Source organism: Girardinichthys multiradiatus, chromosome 21 (assembly GCF_021462225.1).
Source record: "Girardinichthys multiradiatus isolate DD_20200921_A chromosome 21, DD_fGirMul_XY1, whole genome shotgun sequence".
Classification (NCBI taxonomy): Eukaryota; Metazoa; Chordata; class Actinopteri; order Cyprinodontiformes; family Goodeidae; genus Girardinichthys; species Girardinichthys multiradiatus.
The window spans coordinates 12,726,152-12,739,244 of record NC_061813.1 but is presented as its reverse complement, the minus strand read 5'-3'; the positions used below and the strand labels follow the sequence as shown (position 1 = coordinate 12,739,244).

At 39.6% G+C, this 13,093-nt stretch overlaps 2 protein-coding genes across 4 annotated transcripts in view; one reads left to right on the top strand and one right to left on the bottom strand.

The window, feature by feature from the left end:
• Positions 1-3,810: 3,810 nt before the first annotated feature.
• On the bottom strand, positions 3,811-12,966 carry idi1 (isopentenyl-diphosphate delta isomerase 1). 3 transcript variants are annotated; one of them, XM_047349505.1, is made up of 7 exons: positions 12,819-12,966; positions 5,852-6,152; positions 5,361-5,533; positions 5,184-5,276; positions 4,952-5,082; positions 4,756-4,860; positions 3,811-4,442 (listed from the first exon to the last, which is right to left on the bottom strand). In XM_047349505.1, exons 2-7 carry the CDS (start codon positions 5,992-5,994, stop codon positions 4,230-4,232), a joined length of 858 nt encoding a protein of 285 aa, XP_047205461.1. In that variant the 5' UTR covers positions 5,995-6,152; positions 12,819-12,966; the 3' UTR covers positions 3,811-4,229. The 3 variants fall into 3 exon arrangements, with proteins under 3 accessions (XP_047205461.1, XP_047205460.1, XP_047205462.1); XM_047349504.1 differs by lacking the exon at positions 12,819-12,966 and adding an exon at positions 10,917-11,045; XM_047349506.1 differs by lacking the exon at positions 12,819-12,966 and adding an exon at positions 10,917-11,024 and having other exon boundaries at positions 5,852-5,997.
• LOC124857919 (WD repeat-containing protein 37-like) overlaps positions 11,194-13,093 on the top strand; it is a 29,927-nt gene continuing 28,027 nt past the window's right edge. Inside the window, exon 1 of the mRNA XM_047349503.1 lies at positions 11,194-11,395. The gene's annotated coding sequence lies outside the window, so the exon portion shown is untranslated. The remainder of the gene's footprint in view (positions 11,396-13,093) is intronic.

Sequence of the window (13,093 nt, the reverse complement as noted above, 5' to 3'; positions counted from 1 at the left end):
TAAATGCAAAGATTAGGATGGATTCACCTGGTGAATATGATGCCCTGTGATGGGCTCCTGCTCCCCCGCGACCCTGCAAGGGTTAGGCAGGTGTAGACAATGGATGGATGTTTGACCATTTTCAAATCACACATATAAATGAATCTTTGGTTCTGGCATTGGGAAGGGGTCCATGTATGTTTTGTTATCAGAAGCTACTAATGAAAAAGGAAAAAGGGTAGTAGTCATTTTATTACTGTTTTAATATCAAAATATGAATATTAATGATTCTCTTTTTTGTGGTAAAAAACAGATTAGCATCAATTTAGAATTGATTTGCATATCTAAAAGAGCTCATCAAAACTTTTAATATGCTTTATTTTATATGTGTATTGTTTATTCTATATTCATCTAGATTAATTTTGTAGTGGAGAAAATAGGTGGGAGAATACGTTGTAGGTGTACAGATGTAACAGTGCATCCTACAGTCATCATGTAAGATCATGTCAAAATTTTATTTTTAACATACAAATTTCTTTTTAAACTTAAGATTTTAAAATAAAAATTGTAAAAACCTGTAAAAACTAATTATTAAAATAGAAAAAATAAACCAGACGTTCAGAGCATTTGTGGCCTTTATAAAACCTTAAAGAAATCAACGTTTAATGCATAATTCCACTATTTTCCATGTTTAAGCCTGCTCTAGGAAACCTAATACCAAATGTTAATAAAACACAATAAAGACATGTGGTCTACAGTTGTTATACATCTATCTATCTATCCATCTATGTAGAGATTTACATTAATTAGGCCTGTCATAATTATATTTATTTCACTTTTGAATGTTTTGCTTTCTCTGTATAGATGATCCATAACTGCACAGATTTGTTTCTGACACATGGACCAACTTCAGTATTATACACTGCTCAAAAAAATAAAGGGAACACTCAAATAACACATCCTAGATCTGAATGAATGAAATCTTCTCACTGAATACTTTGTTCTGTACAAAGTTGAATGTGCTGACAACAAAATCACACAAAAATCATCAATGGAAATCAAATTTATTAACCAATGGAGGCCTGGATTTGGAGTCAGATACTAAATTAAAGTGGAAAAACACACTACAGGCTGATCCAACTTTGATGTAATGTCCTTAAAACAAGTCAAAATGAGGCTCAGTATTGTGTGTGGCCTCCATATACCTGTATGACCTCCCTACAACGCCTGGGCATGCTCCTGATGAGACGGTGGATGGTCTCCTGAGGGATCTCCTCCCAGACCTGGACTAAAGCATCCACCAACTCCTGGACAGTTTGTGGTGCAACGTGACGTTGGTGGATGGAGCGAGACATGATGTCCCAGATGTGCTCAATCAGATTCAGGTCTGGGGAACGGGCGGGCCAGTCCATAGCTTCAATGACTTCATCTTGCAGGAACTGCTGACACACTCCAGCCACATGAGGTCTAGCATTGTCCTGCATTAGGAGGAACCCAGGGCCAACCGCACAGCATATGGTCTCACAAGGGGTCTGAGGATCTCATCTCTGTACCTAATGGCAGTCAGGCTACCTCTGGTGAGCACATGGAGGGCCGTGTGACCCTCCAAAGAAATGCCATTCCACACCATTACTGAGCATAGGGCACCAGTGGCGAATTTGCCAATCCTGGTGTTCTCTGGCAAATGCCAAGTGTCCTGCACGGTGTTGAGCTGTGAGCACAACCCCCATTTGTGGACGTTGGGCCCTCATACCATCCTCATGGAGTCGGTTTCTAACCGTTTGTGCAGACACATGCACAGTTGTGGCCTGCTGGAGGTCATTTTCCAGGTCTCTGGCAGTACTCCTCCTGTTCCTCCTTGCACAAAGGTGGAGGTAGCGGTCCTGCTGCTGGGTTGTTACCCTCCTACGGTCTCCTCCATGTCTCCTGGTGTACTGGCCTGTCTCCTGGTAGCGCCTCCAGGCTATGGACACTACGCTGACAGACACAGCAAACCTTCTTGCCACAGCTCGCATTGATGTGCCATCCTGGATGAGCTGCACTACCTGAGCCACTTGTGTGGGTTGTAGAGTCCGTCTCATGCTACCACGAGTGTGAAAGCACCACCAACATTCAAAAGTGACCAAAACATCAGCCAGAAAGCATAGGTACTGAGAAGTGGTCTGTGGTCCCCACCTGCAGAACCACTCCTTTATTGAGTGTGTCTTGCTAATCACCAAAGATTTCCCCCTGTTGTCTATTGCATTTGAACAACAACATGTGAAATTGATGGTCAATCAGTGTTGCTTCCTAAGTGGACAGTTTGATTTCACAGAAGTTAGATTTACTTGGAGTTATATTGTGTTGTTTAAGTGTTCCCTTTATTATTTTTTTGAGCAGTGTACATGCCAGTACTCTCAATTCCAGTTACAGTAGTGATAGTAAAAATATGTTTACTGCAAGTGTTTATTTGTTTAACTGTAACTTTTTGACCACATAAGGTGCATCTGATGACTCCTGTTTTATTCCAGCTGCTTTGCATTTAAATCAGTAGTGGATGAGGTGCCTTGGAGCATTCAACTTGGTAATAAAACACTTTAAACTCTGAACAAATTGTGTGGTGCAGTGATTTCTTTTTACAGGTCAGGTCAATGCCACTGAGATGTATGCTGCTGCCACCCACTGGAGAGAAGGTAGCATGACAGCCATGACACCATATCAGGAGAAGTTTCTGGATAGCAGCAGGTACATCTCGATAAATAGAAAATCATCGAAGAAAGATTTATTTTAGTATGAATTCAATGAGTAAAAGTCATAATATAGCTGTACTACAGGCGAAGTGATATATTTAAAGTGTTTATTTCTGTTAATTTTGAATAGCTAATGAAAGACCAAAACTCAGCTACTCAGTCATTTTCTACCGCTTATTCCATAGTGGGTCACGGGGGAGCTGGTGCCTATCTCCAGCAGTCTATGGGCAAGAGGCGGGGTACACCCTGGACTGGTCGCCAGTCCATCGCAGGGCAACACACAAACAACCATGCACACACTCATTCACACACCTAAGGGAGTGACCAATTAACCTAACAGGCATGTCTTTGGACTGTGGGAGGAAGCCGGAGTACCCGGTGAGAACCCACGCATGCACGGGGAGAACATGCAAACTCCATGCATAAAGACACCCGGTCGGGAATCAAACCCAGAACCTTCTTGCCTTCTTGCAAGGCAACAATGCTACCAACTGCGCCACTGTGCAGCCCTACTCAGAAAATGTTATTAAAGGACAAAAAAAGATTTAGTATCAAAAGGACATGTTTTGGGCCCCAAAATCATAGGGAAGACTGCTGACTCTAAAGGTGTCCAGTAGACAGTCAAGTGACACGCTCCACATGTAGGGTAAACCACAAAAGGTCATTTCTAGAGAAGCTGGGTGTTCAGGGTGAAGTATTAAAGCTTATTAGTGGAAAGTTAAGTGGAAGGAAAAAAGCATAACTAAAGTGGTCAAGGTTAAGACATTGTCCCAGGTGGATCTCTTCCATCGCATGCAGAAATGATGCAGTGATTCATGCAAAAGGACCCCTAACCAAGTACTGAGTGCATATACTGAACAGGACATGGACATAGCTTTTACCAGGCCATTATCTCTGTATCAAAATGATTTTTTTCATTCTTAATGCTATTCAGCATTCTTTATTTTGAACCAAATAATGGGATGCACCTGTATATTTTGAAACACCTTAAATACTAATTCCACCTGGCTGAAAGACAAAAGAAGGGTCATGTTCTCAAGAACAAACAACAATCTAGAAATTCTCAGCTCTAAGTTCAAATAAAGCCATTTATGGTCAATGGTCACAGTCATTTAGATTTTTTTAATGTACAAGTACACACTGTCAACATTGTAGAGCAAGATGAAGATTAATCTCAATTACTGTCCTGTTATCAGGCACTTGAACTTGTTTCTAACTAAAAATAGTCAATTTCTGATGAGGTGACAACAAAGTTGCATTCTTTCAACTAACAAATGTTAGAGGCTTGGTCCTCAAACGGTGCTGCTCATTGGTCAATGCCAGCACTACTGTTATCTTAACTTTTCTAGACTGACTCTCACACTACATCCCTTTAAAGTCCAAAAGCCATGAGCACTGGAAACAACAGATGGTTACATTCAGGACTCCCACAGCTCAGTATTGCAGTTCTTGAAGACCTCCTGAATACATACAAAATCTTATTTTCCAAGGCTGGAAATATCTGGAAAATCTGAAATATGGCTACATGCGGTGGATGTTGCTGTGATCCATGAATTGTTTCATGTTGTGCAGGTTGTCCCACCACTTGAAGAGGAAAGTGTCCGCGATTAGGCCAAACCAAGGGGTTACCTCCAGCTCCTTGCGCTTGGCCTTGTCCAGCATCGCTTTTAGCTCCTCTTTACTCACGTAGCAGTGGCTTTTTATCTCATTGGGATCTGGACTCAACTCCACGTCCTATGGAAAGGCAAGAAAAGGGATGTAGCCTTTATTACAAACCCTAACTCCTTGAACTTTTCCACATTTTGTCACATTACAACCAAAAAGTTGTGGATATTTTATTTGGGTTTTATATGATAGAGCAACACTACGTACTACTCTGTGTCATCACAGGAAACTGCAATAAAATACATTGGAGTTTGTGGTTGTAACATGAGATATGAAACAGGGCAAAAGGTGTGAATATTTAAAAAAAAGCAATGTAGTACATGACATTTCTTGTTCATTCAACAGGAGCAGTAATAAGAGAGCTCAGGTTGAGCAGACCCACCTTCTGTAAGAAGAGTATATAATCAATCTCATGTTCTCCCCATACTCCATCGGACTGGGCTTTGTAGTGGATCCGTGTTAAATAGGTCATCTCCTCTGGTGGCACCTAAGGAACAAGAGTAGAGCTGAGGAGATCTGACTCAAAGCAAAGACACTGCTCAATCCTCCATAATCCTCTTCTAGTGCTTTCAGCGTACCTGCTCCAGAGGGATACCCAGTTCAGCCTGGAGTCTCCTCTGAGCAGCCTTTCTCACGCCTAACACGTCCTTCTCTTCCAGCTCACTGTCTGTGTGAAGAGGATGGCTGCAGCATGTGTTTGTGAAGCAGCCTGCACACGTGTATGTGGTAAGAAAAAGATGCTTGAAGCAACTGCTGATAAATTGTTATGTTGAGTGTGATGGCAATGGATCTGGGGTTTCACAAACGGACCTGGGAAAGTGATTTTGGCATCAGATCTCTGTTGCAGGAGCAGCTTCTCCTCGCTGTTGAAAAGGAAGACACTGAAAGCTCTGTGCAGCAAACCTGGACAGATTTAAGGAGGAGAAATCAGAGCTGCTGAAGAAGTGTGTGCAGGTAAGAGGCATACACTGCTTCAGAGGCAGGTACCTTTATCAATGTTGGAGTTGAGGTGGCAGTTTTTCTTGGTGTCAGCTCCGATCCTCTGGTCGTTCTCGTCGATAAGGATGCACATCTCAGAGAGCAGCTGAACCTGCTTCTCATCCAGGTGATCTGTGGTTATCTCGGGCATCCTGGCTGCAGCCTGCAGGTGTCTCACCTCACTGACGTGAAAATGAAACGACTTAAAATTTAACCCTGAACTTTAAAAATAAACTTAACCAATCACACTCTTGTGTACAGCCATTCGAAACACATGTCCTGTTGTTTTTATAATACTTGGCCTTCTTTTACAGCTTAACATCTAGGCAATACAAAAACGACTCGTTGGCTTTAGATGGACTGATCCCAGCGTTTTTGTATTCACTTCATCCCTTTCATACAGTAGAAGAACGAAGCTATCTACAGCAAAGCTACTTCCTCCCTAAAAACCTTGAAGGAGTCTCTAAACTCAGTGAGCTCATTGATCAGTACTGACTTACCTGGATATCCGTCTGCAGCAGCTCGTCACAGAAGGCCTCTGCCACACAGAAACTCCTCTGCTGCTGGCAGGGACGTTTGATTTCAGCACAGCGACTCCCTGACGGGATAGCACCCGGAGCACCGCCCACACCGCTGGCGCCATGGCCTGACCAAAACACAAAACCAATCACAAGGGCGAAACACCCGGCTGGTAGTAATAAACGGAGGGGATTCACCAGGAATGGATCGCAGGACACTGCACACACAAGGCCGAAACGTTAAGCTTTAAGTTCACGTGGCTTTAGAAAGTGGAAAGAGACCCTAAAATGGACAAAAAAAGGGACAATTTTGAGTTATGGATATGAGGTTCTGTTGAAAAGTTATAAGTAGGTAATATCTTACCTGCAGTAAATACAGATTCTGGTAAATTCACCACTTTGCAAATCTGTACCTCTGTTTCATAACTATATTTGTACATGTAAACCAATCTTTGTAACTATTTATATAAACCATAGCATATGAGTTTAATATTCTTTATATTTACACTTCATGGGTGTCCAAAGTCTGGCCTGGGAGCCCTTGACCACAATTAAAGAGTAGCGCAAAGTTTTGCCCACCAACATATAGGTGGTTGAGGCTTGTGGACTTAAAATTAAAAAAAAAATTTAAATCCATCAAAGAAATTCGGGTAGGTAAAAATTGATAATGTTAGGCGCACCTAGCTTTTAGCTTTCATTTTTATTTGAAGATGTGGTTTAAATAGGACCACAAACATCCAGTGACTTTTACTAAACAGCAAACCTGGGCATATCCATGTATAAAAAACTTCACAAAATAAAGCAAGCATTTTTAGAAAAAGAGCCACCCATATCATTTCTTGCATAAATATACATAAATGCTTTTTTTTGGCTTTGTTTCATTAAAATATTGTGTCAGTTTACAGGTCCTTCTCAAAATATTAGCATATTGTGATAAAGTTCATTATTTTCCATAATGTCATGATGAAAATTTAACATTCATATATTTTAGATTCATTGCACACTAACTGAAATATTTCAGGTCTTTTATTGTCTTAATACAGATGATTTTGGCATATAGCTCATGAAAACCCAAAATTCCTATCTCACAAAATTAGCATATTTCATCCGACCAATAAAAGAAAAGTTTTTTTAATACAAAAAACGTCAACCTTCAAATAATCATGTACAGTTATGCACTCAATACTTGGTCGGAAATCCTTTTGCAGAAATGACTGCTTCAATGCGGCGTGGCATGGAGGCAATCAGCCTGTGGCACTGCTGAGGTCTTATGGAGGCCCAGGATGCTTCGATAGCGGCCTTTAGATCATCCAGAGTGTTGGGTCTTGAGTCTCTCAACGTTCTCTTCACAATATCCCACAGATTCTTTATGGGGTTCAGGTCAGGAGAGTTGGCAGGCCAATTGAGCACAGTGATACCATGGTCAGTAAACCATTTACCAGTGGTTTTGGCACTGTGAGCAGGTGCCAGGTCGTGCTGAAAAATGAAATCTTCATCTCCATAAAGCTTTTCAGCAGATGGAAGCATGAAGTGCTCCAAAATCTCCTGATAGCTAGCTGCATTGACCCTGCCCTTGATAAAACACAGTGGACCAACACCAGCAGCTGACACGGCACCCCAGACCATCACTGACTGTGGGTACTTGACACTGGACTTCTGGCATTTTGGCATTTCCTTCTCCCCAGTCTTCCTCCAGACTCTGGCACCTTGATTTCCGAAAAAAGTACTTTGGATCACCGAGCAACAGACCAGTGCTGCTTCTCTGTAGCCCAGGTCAGGCGCTTCTGCCGCTGTTTCTGGTTCAAAAGTGGCTTGACCTGGGGAATGCGGCACCAGTAGCCCATTTCCTGCACACGCCTGTGCACGGTGGTTCTGGATGTTTCTACTCCAGACTCAGTCCACTGCTTCCGCAGGTCCCCCAAGGTCTGGAATCGGCCCTTCTCCACAATCTTCCTCAGGGTCCGGTCACCTCTTCTCGTTGTGCAGCGTTTTCTGCCACACTTTTTCCTTCCCACAGACTTCCCACTGAGGTGCCTTGATACAGCACTCTGGGAACAGCCTATTCGTTCAGAAATTTCTTTCTGTGTCTTACCCTCTTGCTTGAGGGTGTCAATAGTGGCCTTCTGGACAGCAGTCAGGTCGGCAGTCTTACCCATGATTGGGGTTTTGAGTGATAAACCAGGCTGGGAGTTTTAAAGGCCTCAGGAATCTTTTGCAGGTGTTTAGAGTTAACTCGTTGATTCAGATGATTAGGTTCATAGCTCGTTTAGAGACCATTTTAAAGATATGCTAATTTTGTGAGATAGGAATTTTGGGTTTTCATGAGCTGTATGCCAAAATCATCCATATTAAGACAATAAAAGACCTGAAATATTTCAGTTAGTGTGCAATGAATCTAAAATATAGGAATGTAAAATTTTCATCATGACATTATGGAAAATAATGAACTTTATCACAATATGCTAATATTTTGAGAAGGACCAGTAATGCAGAGCAGGCAAAAGTTATACATTTCACAGTAAAATTGTTTGTTTTCATTTTTAATTAAAACAATTAATTTTTTGAGGCCTACAAGTACTTTCAATCTGACAATTTTGACTTGTGTTGCGAAAAGTTTGGACACCACTTAGAAATGCAGATATCCCATTAATAATTTCATTGTATATCACTTTGTAAAAATAAGTAACGGACTGAAACAAAAATAAGTGTATACATAAAAGAAAGTGAAATAATGTCCACTTAAACTGCTATAAAACTTTTGCTTTTTATATTGCATTACCTTTTTTATTTATGTAATTACTGTAAGTGGAAACTATTTACAAATTCAATTCTTAGTCCATGTTTCACACAGGAAGATTAATGATGGCACACCGCCTCCGTCCTCCATTTTTTGTGTAAATAATTAAGTCTCCTCTGTAAATATCCACCCAATGTAAAAGTGACAATGGTTCAGAAGTTCATAATTTAGCGTTTGCATAAATTACAGTAATGTTTTCTAGACTGTAGCTGTTTTAGGACAATAGAAGTCCGCTTTAGTTTTGGTCCCTCTTGGACAAGCCATTAGCTTCAGCCTCCAGGTCCAAACAAATCTGGGTTTATACTAAGTGAAGATCCCATAGAGATATCTATTGCAGGTAATATATTAACTGGGTATGAGGTTCTAACAGAACAGAAAATTCTGAACTATCCCTTTAAGTGAAAAATACCAGATTGGCCGTTTTTCATCCCGTAAACATGTTTAGCTTGTAAATAAACCAACGTTTAAGCTACATTCTAAGTTGTTGAGAAATATTTAATCTGCAGTCTGTAGTTTTGATTAACTGCCAACTTTTAAAAAAGTAACCATGTTTTTAATCTATAACTAATGCATACCTGATTTTTTTCTGCAACAGTCCCATATTTGGGTTCAAGGACAACAACTTTACCAAGAAATCAAAGAAATCAAGAGGCTGGGACATGAAGGCATACAACTCTACTTTCTGTGTACCAGTGTATCAAGAAGTCCCTCCCTTTGCGGTGATAAAAACTCTAAACTCTTGGAAAAGGAGATTTCTTATCTTCATAAAGTAACAACAAGAACTCATCCAGGAGGTTTTGTGATATGGATTTAAGGAAGATAAAAACAAAGACTTTCTGTTGCACCTTTCATTGGTCACTGTGGGCTGATAATGTTATTCAAGGACTAAGTCTCAAGGACTAAAACATTCACAATATCTGCTATTCTCAGACCTGAAAATATTCTTTGTTTGTTACTTTGTTCAGTTATTACACTGTGAAAATAACCTTTATTAGCCTGTTTAATAATTTATTCAACAACACTTTATATCACACTTGCCTGTCTCTATAACCTTATGAGGATTTTTGGGAAGAATTTGATTTATGACTGTAAAACCAAAAAAATTACATATATTTACATTTTGGGAACTTTATACATATGATCCTACACTTTCTGCTGACTCAGTTTCAATCAAAGATCCATATTGTAATCTTGTAATATTGTCATTTAGTGTTTTATACAAGAAAACACTCATAAATATATTTTTTGTAGAGACAAACTTCATGTTTGAAAGGATAGTTGTATTCTAAGCATCTTAAATTATGCTGCTTATTTACACACAACCGGTAGCATGTTGTCTTTCTATCCAGAATTCACACATTAAGGTCATATTTCACATCGGAGCTCTTATCTTATTTCTTAATTCTCTACGTTGTTTTCATTTTGTTAAAATTCAGATTATTTGGTTCTGGAGGCTAAAATTAATAGCTAGTTAGGAGGCAAGGACATATCAATAAAGCAGTGTCTATTTAAACCTCTACTTTTACTTTTTAAACTGTGTTACTTTTATATTTATTACTTTGACAGGGAAAACTTTACATGTTCCGATCTCAGTGAGTGTATCACTCAGAAAGAACTTTGGTGACGCACCATTTCCATAATGATCATATAAAGGTTAATAAAATGGCTTTTGCATAAACTGCTCTCTGCTTTTGATATTAGGTTTTTTTATGACAGTACACATCTGCTTTAATCTTGGACCTTCTTGGACTAGTCATTAGCTTCAGCTTCCAGGTCCAGCTAATCTGTATTTATACTAAATGAAGACACCAAGGAGAGCCGTCTAAGATATTAACTACCTATGACATTTAAACAGAACCTTAGTTCAAAGATTCTGAACATTTCCTTTAGGGAACAGTTGAGGCAGGTAGCTGCAATATGTAAATTTACCCATAGATGACACTAAGACCTACAGTTTTGACAAACTACTCTTTCAAGACTTTCAAAACTGAATGCAAACACACGTAACTCTGTAATTTGGTCACATTAGATGCTGTAGAATCTGGTGTTCTCTTTGTAGTCATGTATGGGTGACCATTTGATACTGATCCATTCCAGCGTACTCCTCTTCGTGTTTTCCCGTCATCGCAGACAGTCAACACGCCATCAGCCCATTGCACCACTCAGGCCTTTATAACAACTGAACATTATACAGACTGTCGGAGCACATGCACGCTACATAAAAACACTGTAAAATGAGTTATTACTTACAGAACACGTTCTTTACAGTAGGAGAATCAAAACGTGCCTTTTAAGCCTGTTTAAATGTGATTTTACAGTTATTCCAGACTGGCAACGACCAATCGCGCATTTGCTCACTCTTTCTGACGTTACGGGTTTTCATTCGCTGTCTAAATGGCGGCGTGACCGCTCATTGGTTGAAAGGGCGCAAACAGAAACCGCGTGATGCGGAAGCACTTGTTAATATGCAATGTGTCAAATTTTGTATTTTAAAATATGTTATTCAAGGAAATATAGCGTACCTCTACTATTTACTGTAAAAATAATAAAACATGGTGGGTTTTATTTTAATTATTAGGCGCGCATGATAAAGCCAACCCAGCGTTCCCAGCAGCCATGAACGTCCGATAGCACCATGATAAAGGTGGTATGTGGCAGCGGTTATTAATGCTAGCTAGTCTGCTTGGCTGTTGGCAAATTCCGCTGGAAGTAGAGAAACTGCGAAACTGGTGAGTGATAGGGTAACTTTAGTAGCTATATGATTATTGGTCCTTGAGTATCATATTATTTAATATATTTTAAGTAGTCTCGACAGCTTTGGAGAAATCGCATTAAATTATAACAATGCGCGCAATATGTCCACTTTTTATCCTTAGCTTGTATTGGCTTTACTGTTTTCTATGTTGGTTGTCGAAAAAAAGCCAATAGCCCGATTAATGACTTCCAGGATATATCGGGACGTCATAAAAGCTCTGATTATAACCAGAGGTAATGGCCATTTGTTTGTCTTTTAACAGGAGGTTAAAGGTTTGACCGATGTGACACTAAATTTAGTCCCATTAGATTATGTGGCACGATTAGGACCTCCATCCGGCCATTCTTAAGGTCACTGGGCGAATTTTTACTTGCATTTAGTCAGTTATCTTCTCTTTCAAATTTAATCTAATAGGCTTTTCTTCATAATATGACGCCATATCGTGGCCGTGAAATTCTTACATGAAAATGGATTTACAGTAATGAGTATTGAGGATTTGTTTTATGTATCAGGATGTACTTAAAAAGCTTTAGTCTTTATCGGGTTCTGAAGCACACACTATATTTGTACACTGTCAATACTTATTAAACAAAAATATAGCCAAAATGAGAAAGTATTGTAAATCCTGTTTTCCACAGTTCTCTTAAGGTTTCTTCACAGCATTTACACCAGATTGTTTGCTTTGACTAGACCTTTGCAACACCTTCATTATTTCATTCTCAGCCATTTTGTTTTGCTGTTGGGAACATTGTGACCCAATTCCAGCCAAGTTTTTTTCCTTTCACACTGATGGACCCCAATCTGACTTTACAATACAGGTGCCCATTTTCTGTGGCTGCAAGACAAGTCCATATCATGGTCCGTCCACCGTCCTGCTTCACGGTTAAAATGAGGGTTTAGTGCAGACATGCTGTGGTTGGTTTTCTCCAAACAGTAATATGTTTATAGTACAGAAATGGCAAATTGTCAGGTTCTTTGTAGGGCTGCACAATAAAATGTACATTTGGCGTTGTTGCAAAATGCATATCACTGCAACAGGTGGTAGATAATAATAATAAATTAAAAAAAAGTGCATTCAGGCTCTTTGTGTCTGTAATACATTTGTTGACATTTGTTTAATGTAGAATTATAAAAGGTTATTTAAGGTAAAATGCTAAAATCTTTATAAAACTAAAACTACAATGTTTTGTTGCCAAAAAAGCAACTTTTTCATTAAAATGTTTTTGTTGATGTGAAAATGTAGAATTTCTTGACCCCAAAGCAGAAAGACATTAACATTTTTTAATCATGTTTAGTTGATGCAAGTCTCACTTTTATCACATCTTATGAAATACGACATGTTTTCCAAGCATCATGCATTAGTCACGTGTCTGTAAAACAAGCCCAGATCATCATACCTCTACCATGCTCGACGGTTGGTGGAAGGCGTTTGTGGCGATGGGCTGCGTCCGTCTTTACTTCAGACTTCGTATGTCCTGAAGACGTTCCAAAGGCCTTGTGGTTCGTTCAGATGGAACGTTTTTAACTAAGTCATGCCGCTGTATACTTTTCGAAGATAAACAAAAATAAATGATTTGGATTAGAATTTTGTGATACGAATATATTTGCCAAGTGTTTTTATTTGGGGGGAAATACGTCGACGTTTGTGCTTGGTTCTGCAGCACATGCGGCA

Bases quoted from the DNA above. Each gene is read 5' to 3' on its own strand.
- idi1 (XM_047349505.1), bottom strand. From the start codon at position 5,994: ATGGCGCCAGCGGTGTGGGCGGTGCTCCGGGTGCTATCCCGTCAGGGA. The intron at 5,083-5,183 runs GTCCGTTTGTGA...ACACGTGTGCAG, and splicing joins TGCCAAAATCACTTTCCCAG to GCTGCTTCACAAACACATGC. The intron at 4,861-4,951 runs GTACGCTGAAAG...CTTGTTCCTTAG, and splicing joins TGGGTATCCCTCTGGAGCAG to GTGCCACCAGAGGAGATGAC.